At 43.4% G+C, this 24,235-nt stretch overlaps 1 protein-coding gene across 2 annotated transcripts in view; it reads left to right on the plus strand.

The window, feature by feature from the left end:
• The window catches only part of PCSK2 (proprotein convertase subtilisin/kexin type 2), a 240,427-nt gene that overhangs the window by 164,992 nt on the left and 51,200 nt on the right, over positions 1-24,235 (plus strand). For both annotated transcript variants that reach the window (XM_005214325.5, NM_174413.3), the window contains 1 exon segment: positions 21,038-21,114. In XM_005214325.5, coding sequence (XP_005214382.2) covers positions 21,038-21,114 — 77 coding nt within the window.

The following is a 24,235-nucleotide window of genomic DNA, read 5'->3' on the forward strand; positions in this document are numbered from 1 at the left end:
ATGGTTGTACCATTTTATCCAATTCCATAAACAAATGATCTTATTTTAATCATTTTGTTTATGGGCAGAAATTGAGCACACTCCACCTGATTAGTCCCGTGATGTCAAACGATACTGGATCAACAAAATGATTTAGACAATTCTTGTCTTTGTGTGTGCATGCTCAGTCATGTCTGACTCTGCAACCCCGTGGACTGTAGCCTGCCAGGCTCCTCTGTCCATGGGATTTCCCAGGCAAGAATATTGCAGTGTGTTGCCATTTCCTTCTCCAGAGAATCTCCCTGACCCAAGGATCAAATCCAGGTCTCCTGCATTGCAGGCAGATTCTTTAATTGCTGTACCACGTGGGAAGCCCTCTTGTCTTTAGTTCATTCACTTATTCAACATGTACTGAATGTTCGCTCTTTGTCCAATAGCACCAAAAGACCCCGCCTCCTTGAACCACTTACAGTGAACTGGAGAGGGTGGCAAGTGAGATGAGGGCTGTGGAGGGACTTCAATCCACAGCAAAGTGTCATGTAGCGGGGGATCTCTCCCTAAATGGGGTGACATCTGAGCTGCCTCAGTGAGCATAATTGAGGGAGGAGAGAGTTCCAGTCATGATCAGCATGGAGTTCAGTCACGGACGGAGAAGTTGACACTAGAGCCATGTGTGAGCTTCTAGGGCTACTGTAAAAACACCACCAACGGAGAGAACCGCTTTGGCGATTCTGGAGGCCGGAAGTGCAAAATTAAGCTGCCAGCAGGGCTGGTCCTTCTGGAATGTCTGAAGGAGAGTCTGTCCCCAGCCTCGCTCCTGGTTTCCAGTGGTTGTGGGCAGTTAATTGAGAGACATCACTTCAGCATCACAGGGGCCCATCTAACCTGTCATCCTCCTCCATGTGTGTGTGTTTGTGACACAGTCTCTACACTGACCTTCTTATCAGGATACCAGCCTGGGGACTTAGGGTCCACCTTAATCTAGCTCGACCTCATTTAACTTCTTTACATCTGCCAAGACCCTATTTCTAAATAAAGTCTTATTCACATGGGACACCCAAAGTGCTCAGTCTCATAATTTTTTCTTTTTATCATAGAAAACAGTTGTAGATGCTAGGCACTACAGAAAGGAATGTGACATTATTTGGAAATAGTGGAGATAGGGGGTTAAGTTTTCCATACCCAAGTTATGACTTCAGCATAGCTTTTTGAGAGGGGCTTCCCTGGTGGCTCAGACAGTAAAGAGTCTGCCTGCAATGCAGGAGACCTCAGTTCCATCCCTGGGTCGGGAAGATCCCCCCTAGAGAAGGGAATAGCAACCCACTCCAGTATTCTTGCCTGGAGAATTCCGTGGACAAAGGAGCCTGACAGGCTACCGTCCATGGGGTCACAAAGAGTCAGGCATAACTGAGCGATTAACACTACCTTTTTGGGAGATGTGTTTAACTCACAACAAGAAGGGCTCTGCAAACTACAGCCCACCCACTCCTTTTGATTGCTGTTATTTGTAAATAAGGTTTATGGGGACACAGCCACACCCACCAGTTTACACATCCCTGAGGGAGCCCTGCCCCTTCAAAGGCAGAGATGGGTCTTTGGTTCCACAAAGAGACCAAGGCCTAAAACACTTATCACCTGGTCCTTCCAGGAGAAGGTTGGTGACTCCTGAGCTAGAGATAAACTGGTAAAGCACTGATCATGATCTGCCTTGGGGGTGAAACTAAGGGGTGAAAACTTGACCCCCAAAACTCTGGGAGATGCAGTCCAGTCTTGATAGGAAGTATGCAAAATGAGACGGAGATATGGCAAGAAGGAAGTGGAGTGGGCAAGGGGTTTGCAGGTCCTGACAGACTGCTGGGTGATTAGAGGAGGAGAGAAGGAGGGGACAGACAGCAGACGGCAGAGAATGAAATGAGGGCTCTGTGATTTCAACAGAGTCACTGTTTTAGGTTATGACAAGATGAAAGAAGGTGCTGGGGTGAAATTGAAGGGGAGTCGTTGGAGCCTGGGGGAGAGGCCATGGGATTGGAAGGCCAGGAGGCCACATGAGCACCCCCATGGTTCTTAGAAATGCTGGCAACAGGGATGGTCAGAGGAACATGAGTCAAGGGTGTGTTGTCCTCAAAAGGACCAGAGCAGAGTATTTTCTTTCCAAGTGACCAGTGTCCACAATTCAACTGCAGCAACCCCCGTGCACAGACTGTGTGATTAACATGGAGTGTGCTGTTCCACCCTTGTAGCAACTTCACAAATGTATGTGCACAGACTCCGAACGAAGGCTGTGATCACTTTTCCATAGCTTATGAATTATGAAGTTGGATTCCCATCACAAATGCTGTCAGAGTTTTTTGGTTTCAAAACCAATTAAAATGATGAATAGCTGTGAAAGGAACCACAAGCACATTTAATCTTTCTCCAGAATGGGTGGGGATCCGTCCTTTTTTGGTGTGTGTCACATTTCACATCAACTGAGAATATAAACCTGGCCTCATTCAAAGGTAAGATTCAAACAACATCTTCATGAAAGGGAACAGATCCGCTTGGCCTTTTTCTCAGCCATAAACACTGAGATACTTGCAACGTGCCACGTCGCCCTTTCTGCTTATCTTCCAAGGTCACGGCGCTCTCTTTCCATCTCCTTCTCTTAGCAAGGTTATCCTAAAAAGAATCACCAAAGCAGAGATTAGCTGTTTTGAAGCAAAAAGAGACAAGCAAGAAGGTTGCTGACAAGCTTTTGAGTTTGATTTATTGTGGATTTGAAGCTGTGTAACAATGCAGAGTTCTTGCATCCCCACGCCTCATCTCTCTACCATTTCATGTGTCTGAGGTCTTAATGCTCCCACTCAGCTCCAAGGGCATTGGGACAAACAAAGTGCTAAGTCTCATAATTTTTTTCCTTTACTTTTCATCATGAGAAAGAGCTGTTGGTGCCATGTACTACAGAAAGGAGAGGATGAGTCTGAGTCAGAAGACTTAACTTTTAATACTAACTCAACCACTCTAGCTGAAAACCTTGAGCAAATTACATGACCTCACTGAGACTCAGTTTTCTCAACTGTTGCGAGGCAACAACTAGGTCCTACTGTACAGCTCAGGGAACCATATTCAATACCATGATAAATCATAATGGAAAAGAATATGAAAGAGAATATATATATGTATAACTGAGTCACTCTGCTGTATAGCAGAAATTAACACAACATTGTAAATCCACCATTCTTCAACAAAAATTTATCAAAAAAGAAATAAACTTCCCAAGTGGCGCTAGAGGTAAAGAATCTGCTTGCCAGTGCAGCAGATGCAAGAGACATGGGTTTGATCTCTGGATCAGGAAGATCTTCTGGAGGAAGGCATGACCACACACTCCAGTGTTTTTGCCTGGAGAATCCCATGGACAGAGGAGCTTGGTGGATTACAGTCCCCAGGGTCTCAAAGAGTCAGACACGACTGAGCACACACACACATACACACCCGAGGCTCAACTGAGTTCAATTTGTGTTGAATTATGCACTCCTTAATTTATACGTAAAACTGACGTGTGATGTGTAATAGCAGCAGACGCCTGTGTGATATAGTCATTATTCACAGAGCTATGCTTCTGACAGAAGGAAAAACATTGTGTAAGTGTGTTTAAGACAAAGTCTCCAATAAATAATATTTGGACAGAACAACTCCTTCGAAGAGGTGACTCAGCTATCAGTGAACTCATCTCTGCTATTTTTAGGGCTGGAAAAGCAGAGGCTGGTGGTGCTGAAGCTGTGTAACCAGTCGCACAGGGTGGCTTCTCGAAAGTGGTGGCCTTGACCTCGGTGGCCTTTCACAGGGGAAGTGGAGCAGCAGCCATGAGCATCTGGGCAGCTCCGTAGAGCCCGGTCTGAGGAGGAGAGGGAGACACAGATTGCCTTGTACCTCACCCCCGCGACAGTGCTGAGTTAGACCCCGGCGGCTACATTATCTCCCAATTTCCTTTCCAAAACCGTGTCTCTGTCTGACTTTTAGGGTGGCTGTCACACGCGCTCGACAGCACACTCAGTCTTTGTGGAACTGAGCAAATGGGTTTGAACCGCCTTTAGCCGGACGCTGCCAGCCCTTCAACCTCCTACCCGGGAAGGTGGTGAGAGCAGGTGTGGGTGCTAAGTCGCTTCAGTCGTGTCCAACTCTATTCGACCCCATGGACTGTAGCCCGCCAGGCTCCTCTGTCCGTGGGATTTCCCAGGCAAGAATACTGGAGTGGGTTGCCATACCCTCCTCCAGGGGATCTTCCCCATCCAGGGATTAAAGCCTTGGCTCTTAGGTCTCCTACATTGCCAGGCAGGTTCTTTACCACTAGTTTCCCACCTGGGAAGCCATGAGAACAGCTACTTGAGCCCAACTGTTGGCTGCCCCTTTCTGTCCCAGAACCTAACCTTATCCTCTTAGGATATCATTACTGTTAAATTCAGCTGCCTTTCTCAAACCCATCAAAGAAAACCATCTTTTCATTACACCTGAAATTAGCCATTGCTTCTGCGGCTGCCTCTCCTGAAGTGTAAAGTCTCCCAGCATGGTCCAGAGCTGCTTTATCCACCTCGCTCAAGGTCACCTTCATCACTCTGGGGCACAGAGACCTCCGCAGTAAAGGCCATGGGGGAACCCTGCCGGGCTGGCCTGCAGCTGGGAGGACTGGCCAGTGCTAGGGCCCTTGCCTGAGTGAAACCAGTTAGGAGCTCAGATGAGCTTCGAGCTGCATCCAAGCACAGATTCGGACTGTGAGGCCAAGCAAAGACCGAGCACAGACTCTCTGCACCCCTGTGGTTATCTACGTGTGCCCTCTTTTTTACTAAATCCAAATTAGATCTTACAACACTGTTCATGTTAGCTTGTTTATACCATGTGTTAGAATCCAGGAAACACATATCATTTCTTTTCAGAAACAGAGGCAGGGCATAGAGATAAGCATGCATTGTGATATAAACACATTTTTTAAAGTTTTTAACTCCTATTTGCTGTTCAGGCAGCTTAGCATTTAGTTTGTCTATAATTGGGTATGGTTTTTAAGTTTTGACAGGAACTGCATTTTAAGCAGCAGGAGGCAAAAATAATTCAAAGGTTAATATTCATCAAAATTTATCTAACAGCAGGAGACCCTTCACTCTGAACTCATTCTTTCTTGCAAAATCAACCACCCCCCTCAAGAGCTCTCACCTATCAGAAGCACAGAGAATCCAAATATATGATGCATCCCAGCCACACACTTTATCTTGCTTCTTTTGTTTTCTTTGGTTCATCAGGTCCTTCCTTCAGAACCAAAGGAATCCATAGCAATAACTCTGTTCTTAGAACTGATCTTCTCCATTGGAAGAACTTCAGTCTAGATGCCAAGAAGCTTCTGATGCTCCCAGATCCTACCCTTCAATCTCTGCTATTAGGGACTGAGACCTGTAACATTTTCCAATGTCCATTCTCTTTTGTTAAAGCAAATTATATTGGGAAGGGCTATGTACTATACTTATCCATACTGAAGTCTGAATGGCTTATCAAACTCAGTTTCTTTCTGTTGTAGAATTTAGGCAGAAGAGGAAGGAAGGAAAGCAGGAGAAGATTCTAACAAGGAAATTATGGATATATTTATTAAGGGGGATGAATGGTCCAAAGGCCAACATGTCCCTATGCAAGTATTTTATAAACAAAAGAATCAAGGTGCACACATGAATTCCCCGAAGATCCTGCTAAAATGCAGGTTCAGATTGTGCCAGTCTGGAGTGCAGCCTGAAACCCTGCGATTCTAACATCTTCTCTGATGATATCAGTACTTCTGGTCCACAGACGGCACTTTACGCAGCAGGAAGGCAGGAACTAGAATGGTGAACAAGGTGTCAGCTCAGTGGTTCTGCATCTTGGCTTAACAGAATCACCTGACGAGTTTTAACATTTTTTTTTAACTACTGGTGCCCAAGCCCCACCCAACATCAATTAAATAAAAATCTAGGGATCACTCAAGTGTTTATATTCCTGAAGGCTCCCCAAGCTATTCTGTTGAGCAGCCTGAGTTGAGAACCACTGTTAGCTGATAAGTTCACTGGACCCTCAGTTCATGAGGGCTAAAGGCAAGATACCCCAGTCAAGGGCATCTTCCTCCCCCGTGGGAGCTTGCTATCACACAATGCCTGGCAAGCGGTTCAGTCAGTTCAGTTCAGTTCACTCAGTCGTGTCTGACACTTTGCGACCCCAGGGACTGCAGCAGACCAGGCCTCCCTGTCCATCACCAACTCCCGGAGTTGACTCAAAGTCATGTCCATTGAGTCAGTGATGCCATCCAAACATCTCATCCTCTGTCGTCCCCTTCTCCTCCCAGCTTCAATCTTTCCCAGCATCAGGGCCTTTTCAAAAGGGTCAGTTCTTCACATCAGGTGGCCAAAGTATTGGAGTATCAGCTTTAGCTTCAGCCCTTCCAATGAATCTTCAGGACTGATCTCCTTTAGGATGGACTGGTTGGATCTCCTTGCAGTCTAAGGGATTCTCAAGAGTCTTCTCCAACACCACAACTCAAAAGCATCAATTCTTTGGTGCTCAGCTTTTTTTATAGTCCAACTCTCACATCCGTACATGACCACTGGAAAAACCATAGCCTTGACTAGATGGACCTTTGTTGGCAAAGTATGTCTCTGCTCTTTAGTATGCTGTCTAGGTTGGTCATAACTTTCCTTCCAAAGAGTAAGCGTCTTTTAATTTCATGGCTGCAGTCACCATCTGCAGTGATTTTGGAGCCCAAAAAAATAAAGTCTGACACTGTGTCCACTATTTCTCCATCTATTTGCCATGAAGTGATGGGACTGGATGCCATGATCTTCATTTTCTGAATGTTGAGCTTTAAGCCAACTTTTTCACTCTCCTTTTTCATTTTCATCAAGAAGCTCTTTACTTCTTCTTCACTTTCTGCCATAAGGGTGGTGTCATCTGCATATCTGAGGTTATTGATATTTCTCCCAGCAATCTTGATTCTAGTTTGTGCTTCATCCAGTCCAGCATTTCTCATGATGTACTTTGCATATAAGTTAAATAAGCAGGGTGACAATATAAATAAGCAGGGTGGCAAGCAGTTGGTACTCAGTAAACATAAGTATGTCCCATGAAAAAATAAATGACTAACTGAATGCATGAATGACTTAAGACCTTTGAAGGCCAACAGTCTACAAAATGTCAAGGATTGAATTCTCGTTGAAATGACAATTGACAAGGCTAAAATTTAAAGACAGGAAGTTTTTTCCATGGTTCCTTCAAATACCCTAAACAGATACTCAATTGTCCGGCCACTCCTAGGGATGATTCTGCTGACAACTGGAGAAGTCCAAGCCATAAATATCACCTTTGCTTTATTCCAGTGTTTCCTAACCATCCACCAGTCATAACACACTCACAATTTTTTGCTCTCAGTGCTATTATTTACCTAGCTTTCTTCCTTAAATTGACTCACTTTTTTCACAAATGGATGTATTTTAAAGGGAAACTGTAAATCGCTATTTCAAATATATAGAAAAACAACCAATATCCCTCCACATAAATAGAAGTATCTGTCAAAATAAATACAGTGAAAGCAACTCAAGAAGGATGTTGCTGCCTGCCAACGCTTGCCTCTGTCAGATAAGAAGACGGATTAACCAGGAATAGGATGATATTAAAGACAAGGGCGCTCTTTATGGAGACTTGTCACTGGCGTGGTAAGAGGGATCGAAGGAGTGTTTTGCAAGAAGTCACAGTCAAATTCTGCAATGCCATGTTAGCAAAGCCACCATGCACAAGCATCTCAAAGAATACCGATCTCGGCCAATGATATTCAAGTTGAGACCAGGAATCCAAGGGCCACCAACTAGTGCTGAAGAGGCTCTGGGAGATAAAAGGAAGTATTTCCAAGATTTCAGTTTCTGGGGAATCCAGTCATCAATGTGATTTGTCTGTACATAGGGTGATGTTTGTTTTCCTACTTCTAAGAGGAACAATATAATCAACAGAGAAATTCAAAACAGGTTGGACCTTGCTGACAAAATCAGGGGAATTAGCTTTCTCTTTGAAGGCATATTTGTTGGCTTAAGGCCTTGGAAAAGAAAAATTCACTAAATAAAATCATGCTGTTATCAAATGAATGGATCAGACAATGTAGCTCTCTAGTGAGGGGTGTCCCAGGGTGGGGGTTAAATTGTTATGTTCATACACTTGGATTTGGACAGCTTGGCCCATTGACATTTTAGGGAATAAACCCACTAAATGATTCATTTTTATCTGCGGGTTGTTTTTCTTTTAAACAACACGTGGAGAATGTGACATTATGATTCTAATGCAGAGGCAAGACAGAGAAGTTAGCAGGGAGGCCTCTGGGACCAGGCTGCCTGGTCTAAGTCCCTGCCCTGCGCCCTTTCCACCTGTGTGGCCTCAGGTGAAATACTCAACCCCTCCGTGCCTCGTGCAGTCTCCTTGCTCAGAGGATGTGAGTGATAACAAGGGTACCATCACGTGAGGACATCACAGGAAGAGTAAAGAATCTGAGAGTCCTTTGCACAAAACAAGCACTCAACACGTGTTACCTTTTTCTCATTACCTTCGTATTGTTATTATTATGCTCCAAAATACACAGAACAATAGGTTATGCAATGAAATCTCTTCCACCCCGTGCCTCCCTCTAGACACAAAACAGAATAAAAAAGCTTTTATCTATGTTTATTTATGCATTTATTATCAAGTATGTTTTTCCTCTTCTGTGCTCACGGGGGCTCACCACACACTCTTTTCTCCACTTAACATATCATGGGAAGGAACGATACCTTGCAATCATTTTCCTGGTTCTTTGCTGGAACTGCAGTTTTGATTGTGTGGCTGCACCGTCACTGATGTAGGTCATCCCTCACGTGGGACAGAAGCCATTTCTGGTTTTCACTTTTACAATCATGCTGCCATGAACACACTTAAAAATTCGAATCTTTCATACACGTATAAGTATACCATTAGGGTATATACATCCAGGACTTTCCTGATAGCTCAGTTGGTAAAGAATCTGCCTGCAATGTGGGAGACCCCAGTTTGATTTCTCGGTTGGGAAGATCCGCTGGAGAAAGGATAGGCCACCCACTCCAGTATTCTGGCCTGGAGAGTTCCATGGACTGTACAGTCCATGGGGTCACAAAGAATTGGACACTACTGAGCAACTTTCACTTCACTTCACTTCATACCGTTAGGATAGATTCTTTTTTTAATTAATTAATTAATTTTAATTGGAGGCTAGTTACTTTACAATATTGTAATGGTTTTTGCCATACATTGACCTGAATCAGCCATGGGTGTACATGTGTCCCCCATCCTGAACCCCCCTCCCACCTCCCTCCGCATCCCATCCCTCAGGGTCGTCCCAGTACACTGGCCCTGAGTGCCCTGTATCATGCATCGAACCTGGACTGGTGATCTGTTTCACATATGGTCATATACATGTTTCAGTGCTATTCTCTCAAACCATCCCACCCTCGCCTTCTCCCACAGAGTCCAAAAATCTGTTCTTTATCTCATGTCTCTTTCACTGTCTCACATATAGGGGCATCTTTCTAAATTAGGATAGATTCTTACAGGTGGGATTCCTGGATCAAAAAGTCTGTGCATCTTTTATTCTGATAGACATTGCCAATTTCTCTTCAAAAAGATTACACCCATTTGCATACCACCGATCAAGGTAGACAGTGTGTCTTTCTTCTCATATTCAGGAGTATTTTAAATGCATAAGATAAAATCCATAGGATAATCAAGGAAAAGCAATTATACTGAAACAGTTTTCAAAAGATTTAAAATACACTTTTGTGACGTGGTAATGTGTATCCTTCTTTATATATACACTATATTTAAAAAAAAATCTAGTGCCAGATAGGAGTGAGTAGAAAAGATATTTCAGCAAATCTACAACAGTTATAACCTGGTAGGAAAGTACATATTAGTGACAAACTCGCAGGTCCTACTAGTGATATTGTGACTCACAGTCTACACCCACAATTGAAGGAAAGACTAATTTTGAGTTGGCAGCTGGTGAAAAAAAAGATGTAAATTTTTTCCAAACAAGTGTTGGACCCTGGGCAGAGTCAGCTCTTGGAGATTTATTCCAATGAGTGGCAGCTTCTCCTCTCCTTCTTCTCCTCAGGTCAGCCCCAGGAATTCTTGCTTTTAGGGAGCTATTAAAATTCATGTGTGGAAACTAGCCTCAATCTAGCCTGGGACAGGCTTCATAGACCTTCTAAAGCATTGAGAGGAGAGAAAGAAGGCATGAGCAGGCAGAGACACTGCTAAAGGACCATCCAGAGGTGCTGCCTTGAGTGTGTCTTAGAGATAGTAACAGACCCACTTCTGCTGTCAGTATATCTGCTTCCCTACCCTACAGAGTTTTGGAGCATGTTAAATAAAGTAAGAGAACGTAAAGTCCTTTGAAAAATTTAAAGGCACTCTATGAACTTAGGGTGGGGAAGGCAATGGCACCCCACTCCAGTACTCTTGCCTGGAAAATCCCATGGACAGAGGAGCCTGGTAGGCTGCAGTCCATGGGGTCGCTAAGAGTCGGACACAGCTGAGCGACTTCACTTTCACTTTTCACTTTCATACATTGGAGAAGGACATGTCAACCCACTCCATTGTTCTTGCCTGGAGAATCCCAGGGGCAGGGGAGCCTAGTAGACTGCCGTCTGTGGGGTTGCACAGAGTCGGACACAACTGAAGCTACTTAGCAGCAGCAGCAGCATGAACTTAGGGTGCTATGTTAGCCATTAGGAATTAATATTATGATTATCTCTTCTTATCTTTAGTGCAGGCTTCCCTTGTAGCTCAGCTGGTAAAGAATATGCCTGCAATGCAGAAGACTGCAATTCGATTTCTGGGTCAGGAAGATCCCCTGGAGAAAGGATAGGATATCCATTCCACCATTCTTGGGCTTTCCTGGTGGCTCAGATGGTAAAGAATCCTCCTGCGATGCAGGAGACCTGGGTTTAATCTCTGGGTTGCAAAGATTCCCTGGAGAAGGGCATGGCAACTGCCTCCAATATTCTTGCCTGGAGAATCCCCATGGACAGAGGGGATGACTAGACTGAACAACTGAACAGCTTAGACTGAACAACTAAGCACAGCACAGCATATTTTGTGGCCAGAACCTCCCTTACATCTGCCAATAGGAGTAACATTAGAGGGACTTCCCTGGTGATTCAGTGGTTAAGACTCCACACTCCTGACACAGGGGGCCCATGTTCGAGCCCTGGTCGAGGAGCTAGGTCTTGCATGAACTAAGACACACCACAGCCAAATAAATAAATAATTTAAAAAAAATTTTTAAGAGTGACATTAGGACCAAAGGATGGAACTGCACAGCTTTGGAAACTAAAAAGCACAATGGTTCAGACATGGCTTGGACCTACATTCCTCTTACCTGGAGCATAGTCCATGCCATGCTAATTCGCTTCAGTTGTGTCCAGCTCTTTGCGACCCCATGGACTGTGGCCCACCAGGCTCCTCTTTCCATGGGATTCTCCAGGCAAGAATACTGGAGTGAGTTGCCATCTACTCCAGCGCATAGTCCAGTGAATAGGTTAACATGCTGCTGAAATCTCCTGGTGATAGTAGGAAGTGTCCAATCCACAGAGAACATTCTGTCACTGGAAAAACACATGACTCTGGAAATCTTTGGAGTATAGAAGAAAGATTTCCAACAATTTTCTGACTATTCACCTTTTAAAAAAATTTTTTTTGAGTGCTAGAGAAATGTTAAATTTCATTAAGTTTTACTGCTAGACTTAAGATACACATAAATCTCTTTAATGTTGGTTTCAGTCAAAAGTGAACTGAACATGATCGTTAAACCAGTGCATGTGGGAGAATGAATTGAGGAAAATTCAAATATGCACCGTTGGAAAATTTCCAACGTGTCCACATCAGATGTAAGAAGGCTCAGAGCAAAATTCTCCAGACTCTAGTGGCCTGGGCACTTTTCTGCTCAATTTCCATACAGATGAGCTTTGTTCTAGGACGATAAGGTTGCAGTTTGGGAGTCTATCTGGGAAGCTTGCTCCTGTCTCATTAGTCCCTAAGCACAGAGCAATTTCAGCTGATACTGTTACCAGCTCCTAGCTGGGTTATGTGGTTAAATGCCTTGAGAGAAAAGAGCAAGCCAGAATAAAGGGACAAATGCAACCTACGCTCTTGTTCTGAGTGCCTATTGCTGCGAAATTACACTGGCAACTAATCATATGCCATGATGTACCATTAGCACAAACTCTCACTGCGTGAGATATTGAGTCTGGAATTACCTGACATCTCACAGGGACACATTGTATCCCTGGTACAATTCCTCTGCGGTCTTGGCTTATACATGACTGTAACTAGACAGAAGTATTTCTTGCTGTGGCTCAAACACATACTAGTCCTTACCTGCGTTCTTGTGAAATTGAAAAAAAAAAAAAAAGCTCCCCCTACCAGTGGGTGAATTGCAAAACAGCACCTCCTTCTGGAGAACTTTGACTCTAGGGACCTTTGCCAGCAAGGTGATGTCTCTGCTTTTTAATACACTGGGTATGTCTTAGCTTTCCTTCCAAGGAGCAAGTATCTTTTAATTTCATAGCCTAAATCACTGTCCACAGTGATTTTGGAGCCCAAGAAAATGAAATCTGTCACTGCTTCCACTTTTCTCCCTTCTATTTGCCATAAAGTGATGGGACCTGATGCCATGATCTTAATTTTTTGAATGCTGAGTTTTAAGCCAGCTTTTTCACTCTCCGCTTTCACCTTCATCAGCAGGCTCTTTATTTAGTTCCTCTTCGCTTTCTGCCATTAGAAGAGTGTCATCTGCATATGTGAGTGTATTGATATTTCTCCCAGTAATCTTGGTTCCAGCTTGTGATTCATCCAGCCCAGCATTTTGCACAATGTACTCTGCATAGAAGTTAAGTAAGCAGGGTGACAATATACAGCCTTGTCATACTTCTTTCCCTATTTGGAACCATTCCATTGTTCCAGATCCTGTTCTAACTATAGCTTCTTGATCCCCAGATAGATTTCTCAGGAGACAAATAAGGTCGTCTGGTCCCATCTCTTAATTCTTCAGTTTATTGTGATCCACAAAGTCAAAGCCTTTAGCATAATCAATTAAGCAGAAGTAGATATTTTTCTGGAAATCTCTTGCTTTCTCCATGATCCATCAAATGTTGGCAATTTGATCCCTGGTTCCTCTGCCTCTTCGAAACCCAGTTTGTACATCTGGAAGTTCTCAGTTCACGTACAAGCTAGGGCTTGAAGGATTTTGAGCACAACCTTGCTAGCATGTGAAATGAGTGCAATTGTGTAGTCATTGGAACATTCTTTGGCATTGCCCTTGTTTAGGATTGGAATGAAAATTGACCTTTTCCAGTTCTGTGGCCACTGCTGAGTTTTGCAAATTTGCTGACATGTTAAGTGTAGCACTTTAACAGCATCATCTTTTAGAATTTTAACTACTCACCTAGAATCCCATCACCTCCACTAGCTTTGCTCATAGTGATGCTTCCTAAGGCCCACTTGAATTCACACTCCAAGATGCCCAGCTCTAGGTGAGTGATCACACCATCATGGTTATCCAGGTCATTAAGACCTTTTTTGTACGGTTCTTCTGTGTATTCATGCCACCTCTTCTTAATCTCTTGTGCTTCTGTTAGGTCCTTACCATTTCTGTCCTTTATTGTGCCCATCTTTGCATGAAATGTTCCCTTGTTATCTCCAATTTTCCTGAAGAGATCTCTAGTCTTTCCCATTCTATTGTTTTCCTCTATTTCTTTGCGTTGTTCATTTTAAAAGGCCTTCTTATCTCTCCTTGCTGTTTTCTGGAATTCTGCATTCATTTGGGTCTATCTTTCCCTCTCTCCCTTGCCTTTTGCTTCTCTTCTTTTCTTGGCCATTTGTAAGGCCTCCTCGGACAATACCTTGCCTTGCATTTCTTTTTCTTGGGGTTGGTTTTGGTCAACATCTCCTGCACAGTTTATGAACCTCTGTCCATAGTTCTTCAGGCACATTATCTATCAGATCTCATCCCTTGAATCTACTTTTCACCTCTACTGTATAATCATAAGGGATTTGATTTAGGTCATACCTGAATGGCCTAGTGGTTTTCTCTACTTTCTTCAGTTTAAGCCTGAATTTTGCAATAAGCAGCTAATGATCTGAGCCACAGTCAGCTCCAGGTCTTGTTTTTGCTGACTGTATAGAGCCTATCTTTGGCTGCAAATAACATAACCAATCTGATTTCGGTATTAACCATCTGGTGATGTCCATGTGTAGAGTCATGTCTTGAGGTGTTGGAAAAGCACGTTTGCTATGGCCAGGATGTTCTCTTGACAAAACTCTGTTATCCTTTGCCATATTTCATTTTGTACTCCAAGGCCAAACTTGCCTGTTCTTCTGAGTATCTCTCAACTTCCTATTTTTTTATCCCAATTTCCTATGATGAAAGGACTCTTTTTTTAGGATATTATTTTTATGTTAGTTCTAAAAGATGTCGTAGGCTTTCATGGTCAGCTTGGTCAGCTTCAGCTTCTTTGGCATCAGTGGTTGGGGCATAGACCCAGAATACTGTGATGTTGAGATGGTTTGCCTTGGAAATGAATCAAAATCATTCTGTCGTTTTTGAGGTTGCATCCAAGGACTGCATTTTGAACTCTTGTTGACTATAAGAGTTAGTCCATTTCTTCTATGAGATTCTTGTCTGCGTAGTAGATGTAATGGTCATCTGAATTAAATTTACCCATTCCCATCCATTTTAGTTCACTGACTCCTAGGATGTCAGTGTTCAATCTTGCCATCTCCTGCTTGACCACATCCAATTTATCTTGATTCATGGACCTAACAATCCAAGTTCTATACAACATTGTTCTTTACAGCATTGGACTTTACTTTCATTGCCAGACACATCCACAACTGGGCATCATTTCCTCTTCAGCCAAGCTGCTTCATTCTTTCTTGAGCTATTAGTAATTTCTCTCCACTCTTCACCAGTAGCATATTGGACACCTTCCAACCTGGGGGCTCATCTTCCAGTGTCATACCTTTTTGCCTTTTCATACTGTTCATGAGGTTCTCCTGGCAAGAATACTGGAGTGGATTGCCATTTCCTCCTCCAGTGGACCACAATTTGTCAGAATGGTCCTATGTCCATCTGTCTTGGGTGGCCCTGCACAGCATGGTTCATAGCTTCATTGAATTACACAAGCCCCTTCTCCATGACAAGACTGTGATCCATGCAGGCAAATTCTTTCTGTAAAAGATAGTAAATATTTTAAGATTTGTAGGCTTCTGTCACAACTACTTAAATCTGCTGTTACAGTGTGAAAACAGCCATATGCAACCCATAAGCAAATGAACATAATTATGTTCCAATAAAACTTTATTTAGAAAAACAAGTGGTGGGCTGAATGTGGCTCAGGAGTCATATTTTGTGACTTTTGACATAGATGCTAAAAGAAGGTAAAGCAGATGATAAAAGCAGAAGTGTGAGGTCATCCATAGGGTGCTTCCTGGCTCATATCCCTTCCTTCCTCCCTTTTACCCTCATAGCAATAAACAGTTACCATTTTGTCATTTGCATTTTAAAGATGAGGAAAATTTCAGTTTCCAGAAACTATGAATATTGCCAAGACCAAATAGCCAAACTATGAATATTGCCAAGACCAAAACCAGATCTGTCTGATTTAATGCCTCTTTTCCTTCCCCTACTCCAAGCTGACACCTGCAGACACATCCACTTGTACAACCCAACAAGGAAAATCCAATGGTCCCAGAGCAGGTAGAGTCCAGATTGGGAGGTCAGGGTGGCCGTGCCAGAACTGAGTTCAGTCTCAAAAGTCTCAGAAGCTTCTCTGAAAACGTTAAAGCAATTCAGACATGGTTGCTACCAGGCCCACCACCAGCTTCCACGGTGAGACCAGCCCAAGCATCAGGCATGCCTTTAACGGCAGTACCTCAGATATAATGGGGTCAGAAGATTTTGTGAAAATGTGTAAGTCCTTTGTCCTTACTAAGCCAAGAGGGCAGGCAAACCAATCTTATGCGAAATGCACAGGGTAACAGGCAAACCCGTAATTATTACATTTCTTTTCTGAGAGCTAATCTAATATTTTTTGTGCTCCAAACTCACTGCAGATGGTGACTGCAACCATGAAAATTAAAAGACACTTGCTCCTTGGAAAAAAAGCTATGACAAACCTAGACAACATATTAAAAAGCAGAAACATTACTTTACTTACAAAGGTCCATATAGTGAAAGCTGTGATTTTTCCAGTAGTCATGTATAGATTTGAAAGTTGGACCATAAAGAAGGCTGAGTGCCAGATAATTGATGCTTTTGAATTATGGTGTTGAAGACTCTTAAGAGTCCCTGCCTTGGACTGCAAGGAGGTCAAACCAGTCAATCCTAAAGGAAATCAGTCCTGAATATTCATTGGAAGGACTGATGCTGAAGCTGAAACTCCAATACTTTGGCCACCTGATGTGAAGAACTGACTGACTCATTGGGAAAGACCCTGGTGCTGGAAAAAGATAGAAGGTAGGAGAAGGGGACAGCAGAGGACGAGATAGTTGAATGGCATCATCAACTCGATGGACATGAGTTTGAGCAAGCTCTGGGAGATGGTGAAGGGCAGGGAAGCCTGGTGTGCTGCATGCAGTCCATGGGGTCACAAAGAGTCAGACATGACTGAGTGACTGAACAACAATCTATTATTGGGGCTATTCAGGTGGTGCTAGTGGTAAAGAAGCCACCTGCCAATGCAGGAGATGTAAGAGGTGAGGGTTAGATCCCTGGGTTGGGAAGATCCCATAGAGTAGGAAATGGCAACCCACTCCAGTATCTTGCCTGGAAAATTCCCTTGGACAGAGGAGCTTGGTGGGCTACAGTCCATTGGATCGTGAAAGGTCAGACATAACGAGCATCTGAACAATCTAGCTTTGCTTTCTGACTATGCATTCAAGTATTCAGAAACTAAGACTTAGATAACTAATTACTGGATGTATTTTTTTCCCTGCACTCAACTCTTAAAGAATAAATGAGCCATTATCAGAAGTTTCTTTCAGAAATAACTTGCAGAGATGCCCTGAGGTCATTTTGGATTCAACCCAATCTTCCAACTTTCTCCACCATGTTACTCTTAATGGTGACTCTGAATCAGCCTGAGCCTGAATCATCAATGATTAAATTATGTTCACTAAACAGCTAGTATTTTCTAAAGGAAAATAGACTAATGTATTTTTGGACAATGTTACAGAATTCAAACCAAAACAAGCTTCTGGCTTAGCCTTGAATTCCCAAGTATTAAATCTACAGAGACTCTACTTCCTCCCAAACATCCATGTTAATGGATATTTTAGAAAATTCCAGTATAATCCAAGGCCAGTTTAATTTATTCCTGTACACAGACAACTTTATGGATGACAACATTGTAGTTCAGATCAATAAATGATTCAGTTTGGGCTATAAAATTATAAACAGAACACTTGCAAAAAGTTGCTCAGCCTTTCTTGCTATAAACCATTTGATTTTTAGCCAGAAAATACATGACCAAACAAAAACAACTGTTTGCCTTCCTTAATACGCAGTCTCAGCATAGACTATTACACAGGGAATTAGCATTAGTCATCAAATTAATTGTAAAGACAACAAATTAAAGTTCCTATATCTTTGTCCATTTCAACCTTCAGAGGTGAAGCTGACCTCAGATAATACATGGTCTTTCTTCTTGCTATAAAAGTGGTCTCAGAGTCTGTGGCTTCTCAGAATCAAACTCTGTTGTCAGAATTCTCCAGTTCCTCCCTCTGCCCCAAACTCACCTCATGGCAAGCCATTTCCTCCAGAACCAAGACTTAGAGCCAAAGACCTCAGCCCAGACCTCGGGAGACAATTGTGAGTGAGAAACCTGGAGAAATGGGTCAGCTGCTTAGGCAGCAAACACAAAAGTGCAGAAAATCCTGACTTTAATTTTCCTCTAGTGGAAGTTAATTTCTATCCAACAAGCTACTCTACCGATGGTAGAAATTTGACATTGTCCTGCTCAAGTTGTGCCCCCACCCTCCTGCCTCCACCCTCAAGCTTCAAAGGACTAGCACAGAATCAAGAAGAGGGGGTGGGGTCCTAGAGCTCATGTCTTATCACCTCTCCACCTTGGAACCATCAGCTGCAGCCCCACCCCCACGGGCCTCAGTCATCCCTTCTCCTATATTCTCTCTGAACCCTGGATCCTCACTGTCCTGACCTCTGGACTTCCTGGGGCAGCCTGTTCTCTCATCGTGTTCTCACTAATCTCAGCCTCCCAAGATTATTCCACTGCTTCCAGCTCTGCGCTGTGTATCACAGAGCACAGAGGGGGGCCACCCCAAGTCCCTCAACTAACACACCCCATAGAGCTGCTTCTGGTCCTCGGCTACTGTCCTAGAATGAGTCCCAGACCTCTCTGAGGTTCAACATTCCAATGCATCCCCTTCCCACTCCAGGAACCCAGCTCAGAAGAGAGAGGTAGCACTCAGGATCCCCTCTGAGGGCCTCAGGAGGGCTAGTCCATGAATTTTCCATTCAGCTCACCTTAGACTGGGGCCTTTTAATCTCTTTTACATAGGAAAAAACCAAGCTTAGCAAATAACTTCTTCCAAATCAACTGTTTAAAGTTTCAACCTTAGCTTTGAAACCCAAAAGATAAACTATTACCTTGTATTCCTCTTGATATTCCCACTCCACCAACCTTACCTAAGGATGCTCTTGTCTCAAAAATTCAGGGAAGTTTAGAGGTAACCAAACATACTTAGGGAAGAGAAAGAAGTTACTTTTAAGATAGTATCCCTTGAAAGAACTGACTCTAAATAGCTCAAGAAAAGTCAAGGAAAAAAAAAAAAATACGCCAAATCTGAGAGGGTCTCCCAAAGATGGGATTATATTAACAGTGAATGCAGGTGATTTGGGTATTTGCCAATAATTATGGCCAGTGGAGACAGGACGTTATCCTCTCTAAAGCCAGGAACTGAAGGAAGACCTAGATTCTAGAACACAGATAGCCATGTTCAGTGTCCAATATACAATGACTGGTCCAAATTTTGAATGGAATGAGGAATTGTTTTTCAATGAATATGACGTTTCCTTTACACAAAAGAATAAATTCTAGACCTCTGTCATGTAACAGTCAACAATACAGTATTATATACTATCAAATATGTTCAGAGGATAGATTTCATGGTAAATGTTCTTACCAAAAAAAAGAACACAAGAATGTTTTTGGAGGTAATGGGTATGTGGAGTACCTAGGTTGTGGTGATGGTGTCGTGAGTATATACACATGTCCAAACTCAGCGAGATGTACACATTAAATGTACGGGATATTTTGTGTATCAGTTATACCTCAATAAAGCTAAAAACTTTTAAATGAAAAAATTTTAAACAAATTTCAAGGTGACTTCTGCCCCAAGCACATTTATTTTAATACATTAGTATTACAATTCAGGTCGTTCCAGCTACTGATGGCCCTTTGCCTTCCAACAAATGGAAACCCAGACTCATGGAACTGGTCAATTTGCTCTTAAAAACATCATGCAAACATCGTGTAACACTATTACAAACTATAGTGTTTTGTCTCATAAAAGGGCACAACTCCTGAAAATGTCTCAAGGTGCCTTGGAATCAAGACATTTCCAAGCTGGAATCCGCACCTAAGCCAGTGATTCCCAGCCAAGTGGATACTGTGAACCAGGAAACCATCTGGGATCTTGGTTGCAGACCTCAAAAACAAAGGAGGGAGGGTGGGATGAGAAGAGAGGAGCTTCATGGAACTCTGCATCCCTGGGCAACCTACAAGGCAGAGAGGAGGAAGGACGGGATTAGCCACCCGATGGTGGGGGACCATCTTCCATCATGGACCAAAATAAAAGACTGAGATGGGAAAAATTAAAACATGAAATCACTTAGAGACAAATAAAGTGAGTACATTATTGATTTCTGAGGAGCAAGACTCTTAGTGGGAAAAATGGAGGTGCTGGACTGCATAGAATTTAACCTCCTCATTGTAACCTGTAGGGTTAAGAGGACCCTTGTTTGCAATCCTGTATTTACTTGTTGGATTGATATCTGTCCCCCTAATTAGGCTGTAAGTTACACGCGGGCAGGGATGTCACCACTGTATTCCCATCCTTGGAAAAGTCCTTGGTATACGAAAGTGAAAAGTGAAAGTGGCTCAGTCATGTCCAACTCTTTGCCACCCCGTGGACTGTCCATGGAATTTTCTAGGCCAGAACACTGGAGTGGGTAGTCATTCCCTTCTCCAGGAATCTTCCCAACCCAGGGATCGAACCCAGGTCTCCTGCATTGCAGGTGGATTCTTTACCATGTGAGCCACCAGGGAAGCCCAAGAATACTGGAGTGGGTAGCCTATCCCTCCTCCAGTGGATCTTCCAGACCCAGGAATCAAACCGGGGTCTCCTGCCTTGCAGGTTACCAGCTGAGCTACCAGGGAACCCCTGGTATATATTAGACTCAATGATATTTGTTGAGTAAATAAATGAGGTTGATATTGTGGCCAGTGTTTGGGTCTTGGGTTTAACACTCGTAATTGTACAGGAGACAAGCCTCTGTCAGTCCAAAGCTAGGAGCTGGGAATGAGTTCTACATAAAGCAAGAGGCTTCCTCACTTGTGACAAGAGAACTAGAACCTTCTGGCCATCAGTCCAGGGAAGCTTAATGTGAGTCTTGGCTCCAAGTGAGCCCCACTGACCCACAGTGGTCCCTCAACTTAAAATGGAGATGGTCCTGGGTAGCACAGAACCCAAATTTGCTAACACTTTGAGAACCTGGAACAGGATGGGGTGAGGGAGCTTGGAAAAGAGGATACCAGGAGAGGATGGAAACCTCCATGGACACACACCTGCTCTGTCGCCTCTTCAAGGGTTGGTCCAGAAAGCAGGTTGACATAGCCCTGGGTGAGGGACCGTCCACATGAGACAGTTGCGTCTCTTAGCATCTTCTCATGCCCGTGCTCTGGATTTATGACCTGGTGATGCACCTTGTGTTTTGCAGAACGCTGAGGCGAGCTACGACTTCAGCAGCAATGATCCCTATCCGTACCCTAGATACACAGACGACTGGTTTAACAGGTAAACTGGGCCTCTGGGGATGTCTGGGACATCAGGAGTGGGGTTTTAGTTCACTCTGTTCTGTGTTTTAAGGCTTGAATATCACCAGAAAAATAATCTCAGTGCCTCACGAAATTATACTGTGACTTTTTCCTTTATTGTGGCTATATTTTTTAAATTCTCGACTTTTTTTTTAATATGGCAACGTTCTTCTAGAATTTTCTTTCAACCATATTGTTCAGTTGAATAGGAATTACTTGCCACCTTATTAACGATAAAATAGGAGTAATAAGAAATCCTTTCTCAACTCACCACAAGGTGAATGTAAACCTATGAGTTTCACTTATCTCTTGCAACTGTTGCAGAGAACATTTTTGCCCCTCAGGTCTGTGTCTATATGTTTTTGAAAAGTGTTTTCGCTGTAACCTTGTACAAGCTCATACTTTTGACAAAACAGTACATGTAATTGGCATAGGTTTGAAGTATTTTTCACTAAGGCATAATTAGTGTCAGGTATACAACATAACAGGGCTTCCCTGCTGGCTCAGTGGTAAAGCATCTGCCTGCAATGCAGGAAACCGGTGTTCTGTCCCTGAGTCGGGAAGCTCCTCTGGAGGAGGAAGTAGCAACTCACTCCAGTATTCTTGCCAGGACAATCTCACGGACAGAGGCGTGGCAGGCTACAGTCTGTGAGGTCGCAAAGAATCGGACACGCCTGAGTGCACATGCATACGACATAAGGATCCCATGTTTGTATATACTGCAAAATGATCACCGCAATAAGTTCATTAACATCTTAGTCACATTAACACCCATAGTCACATAAAAAATTTTTTTTCTTGTGATGAAGATTTTCTGTCTTAGCAGTTTTCAAATACACAATACAGTATTGTTAATTTAGGTGTGATATACTGTTTGATATACTATTATGCAACACTACCCAATGGTAGTATGACTTTTCTTCAACCTATTTTGCTACTAAACATGAAAATATAGCCTCTTTCTTCTCCAAGTAAAATTCATGCCTAATTTCTCACATGTAAGAAATATCAAGAAATTGAGACAAGTGGTTTGTCAATCAATATCGATTAAGTTTGAAACCTAATACTTCCCCATTATTGATGTTTTTGAGTGAACTTGATAGAACATATGAACTTCAATTAGTGACTGAAGCTCACTTTAATCACTTCTACTTCTTTATTCACTTTACTCATCTCTTCTACTTCTCGTGACAAACTTATGGTAATTGAAATAAAGGCTGTCCTCCTCAGTTTAGTGATAAGGAAACAGGCTCGGAAAGACTGCCTCACTTGCCTGGTCAAACAACCAGTAAATATCAAAGCCGACACTGGAACCCAAGCTCTGTGTTTCTAAGTCCAAGTTGTACCATTATTTTATAAGCATCGTTTTTATTATAAAAGGCAGAGTGTATTATAAAAGACCAAAGAATGGCCAGGGACAGGTCCTGAGTGGACCAGGTAGATCAGACTGTGTTCCTACAATTATTGAATTGACCAGAGACTGTCTGGGGCATAGACAAAGCACACAGGGCTTGGTCATTACCGAAAAGGCAGAAAAGAGTAAAGGGGAAAACACAATTCCAATTTGTAGCATTTTAAAAAGATCATTGCTAATATGCAAGACCATAGTCCCCACTCTCCATTAACCTTCAGTTCAGTTCAGTCGCTCAGTCGTGTCCGACTCTTTTCGACCCCATGAATCACAGCATGCCAGGCCTCCCTGTCCATCACCAGCTCCCAGAGTTCACCCAAACTCATGTCCATCAAGTCGGTGATGCTGTCCAGCCATCTCATCCTCTATCATCCCCTTCTCCTCCTGCCTCCAATCCCTCCCAGCATCAGAGTCTTTTCCAAAGAGTCAACTCTTCGCATGAGGTGGCCAAAGTACTGGAGTTTCAGCTTTAGCATCATTCCTTCCAGTGAACACCCAGGATTGATCTCCTTACTTGCAGTTTAAAGTCATCATGCAGAATTTGTAAGTGTGTGTTTAGGATTGGTAAAAGTGAATGAGCTTGAAAGTGTTAGTCACTCAATCATGTCCGACTCTCTGTGACCCCGTAGACTATAGCCTGCCAGGCTCCTCAGTCCATGGGACTCTTTAGGCAAGAATACTGGAGCGAGTAGCCATGCCCTTCTCCAAGGGATCTTCCTGACCCAGGGATCAATGGGACCCAGGAATCGAAACCAGGTCTCCACATTGCAGGGAGATTCTTTACCATCTGAACTACTAAGGAAGATATATTAAAAAGGTTGGAGAACTTTTGATTTGAAGTGTCTCTTACTCCCTGTGACTTACAACCCTAGATCCTTGCTAATAAACCACTTTCAGACACAAGGATGTGAAGTCATCAAATCGAAGTCACTAAACCACGGACAAGACATTATTATAAATGGTGCCTGGAACCTTGCTCTGAGAAGGACCATGAGCGTGGGCCTGGTTTCTGCACTGTCAGTCACCAGCTGTCCACAAGCCATCAGAAAAGGCAGTAGCTATATAGGACAGGGAATTCTGCTCAATGTTATGTGGCAGCTTGGACAGGAGGGGAGTTTGAGGGTGAATGGATACATGTATGAGAGTGGCTGACTTGCTCTACTGTGCACCTGAAATTATCATAATGTTGTTAATGGGCCATGCTGCTGCTGCTACTAAGTCGCATCAGTCATGTCCAACTCTGTGCGACCCCACAGACGGCAGCCCGCCAGGCTCCCATCCCTGGGATTCTCCAGGCAAGAACACTGGAGTGGGTTGCCATTTCCTTCTCCAATGCATGAAAGTGAAAAGTGAAAGTGAAGTCGCTCAGTCGTGTCTGACTCTTAGCGACCCCATGGACTGCAGCCCACCAGGCTCCTCCATCCATGGGATTTTCCAGGCAAGAATACCGGACTGGGGTGCCACTGCCTTCTCCGGGGTTAATGGGCTATACTCCAGTATAAAATAAAAAGTTAAAAAAAAAAGAGCAGTAGCATTACATGTGCCAGCTAATTGCCTCCCCTTCTACAGCTGCTGCTGCTGCTGCTAAGTCACTTCAGTCATATCCGACTCTGTGCAACCCCATAGATGGCAGCCCAACAGGCTTCCCCGTCCCTGGGATTCTCCAGGCAAGAACACTGGAGTGGCGTGC

Source organism: Bos taurus, chromosome 13, assembly GCF_002263795.3.
Source record: "Bos taurus isolate L1 Dominette 01449 registration number 42190680 breed Hereford chromosome 13, ARS-UCD2.0, whole genome shotgun sequence".
Taxonomy (NCBI): Eukaryota; Metazoa; Chordata; class Mammalia; order Artiodactyla; family Bovidae; genus Bos; species Bos taurus.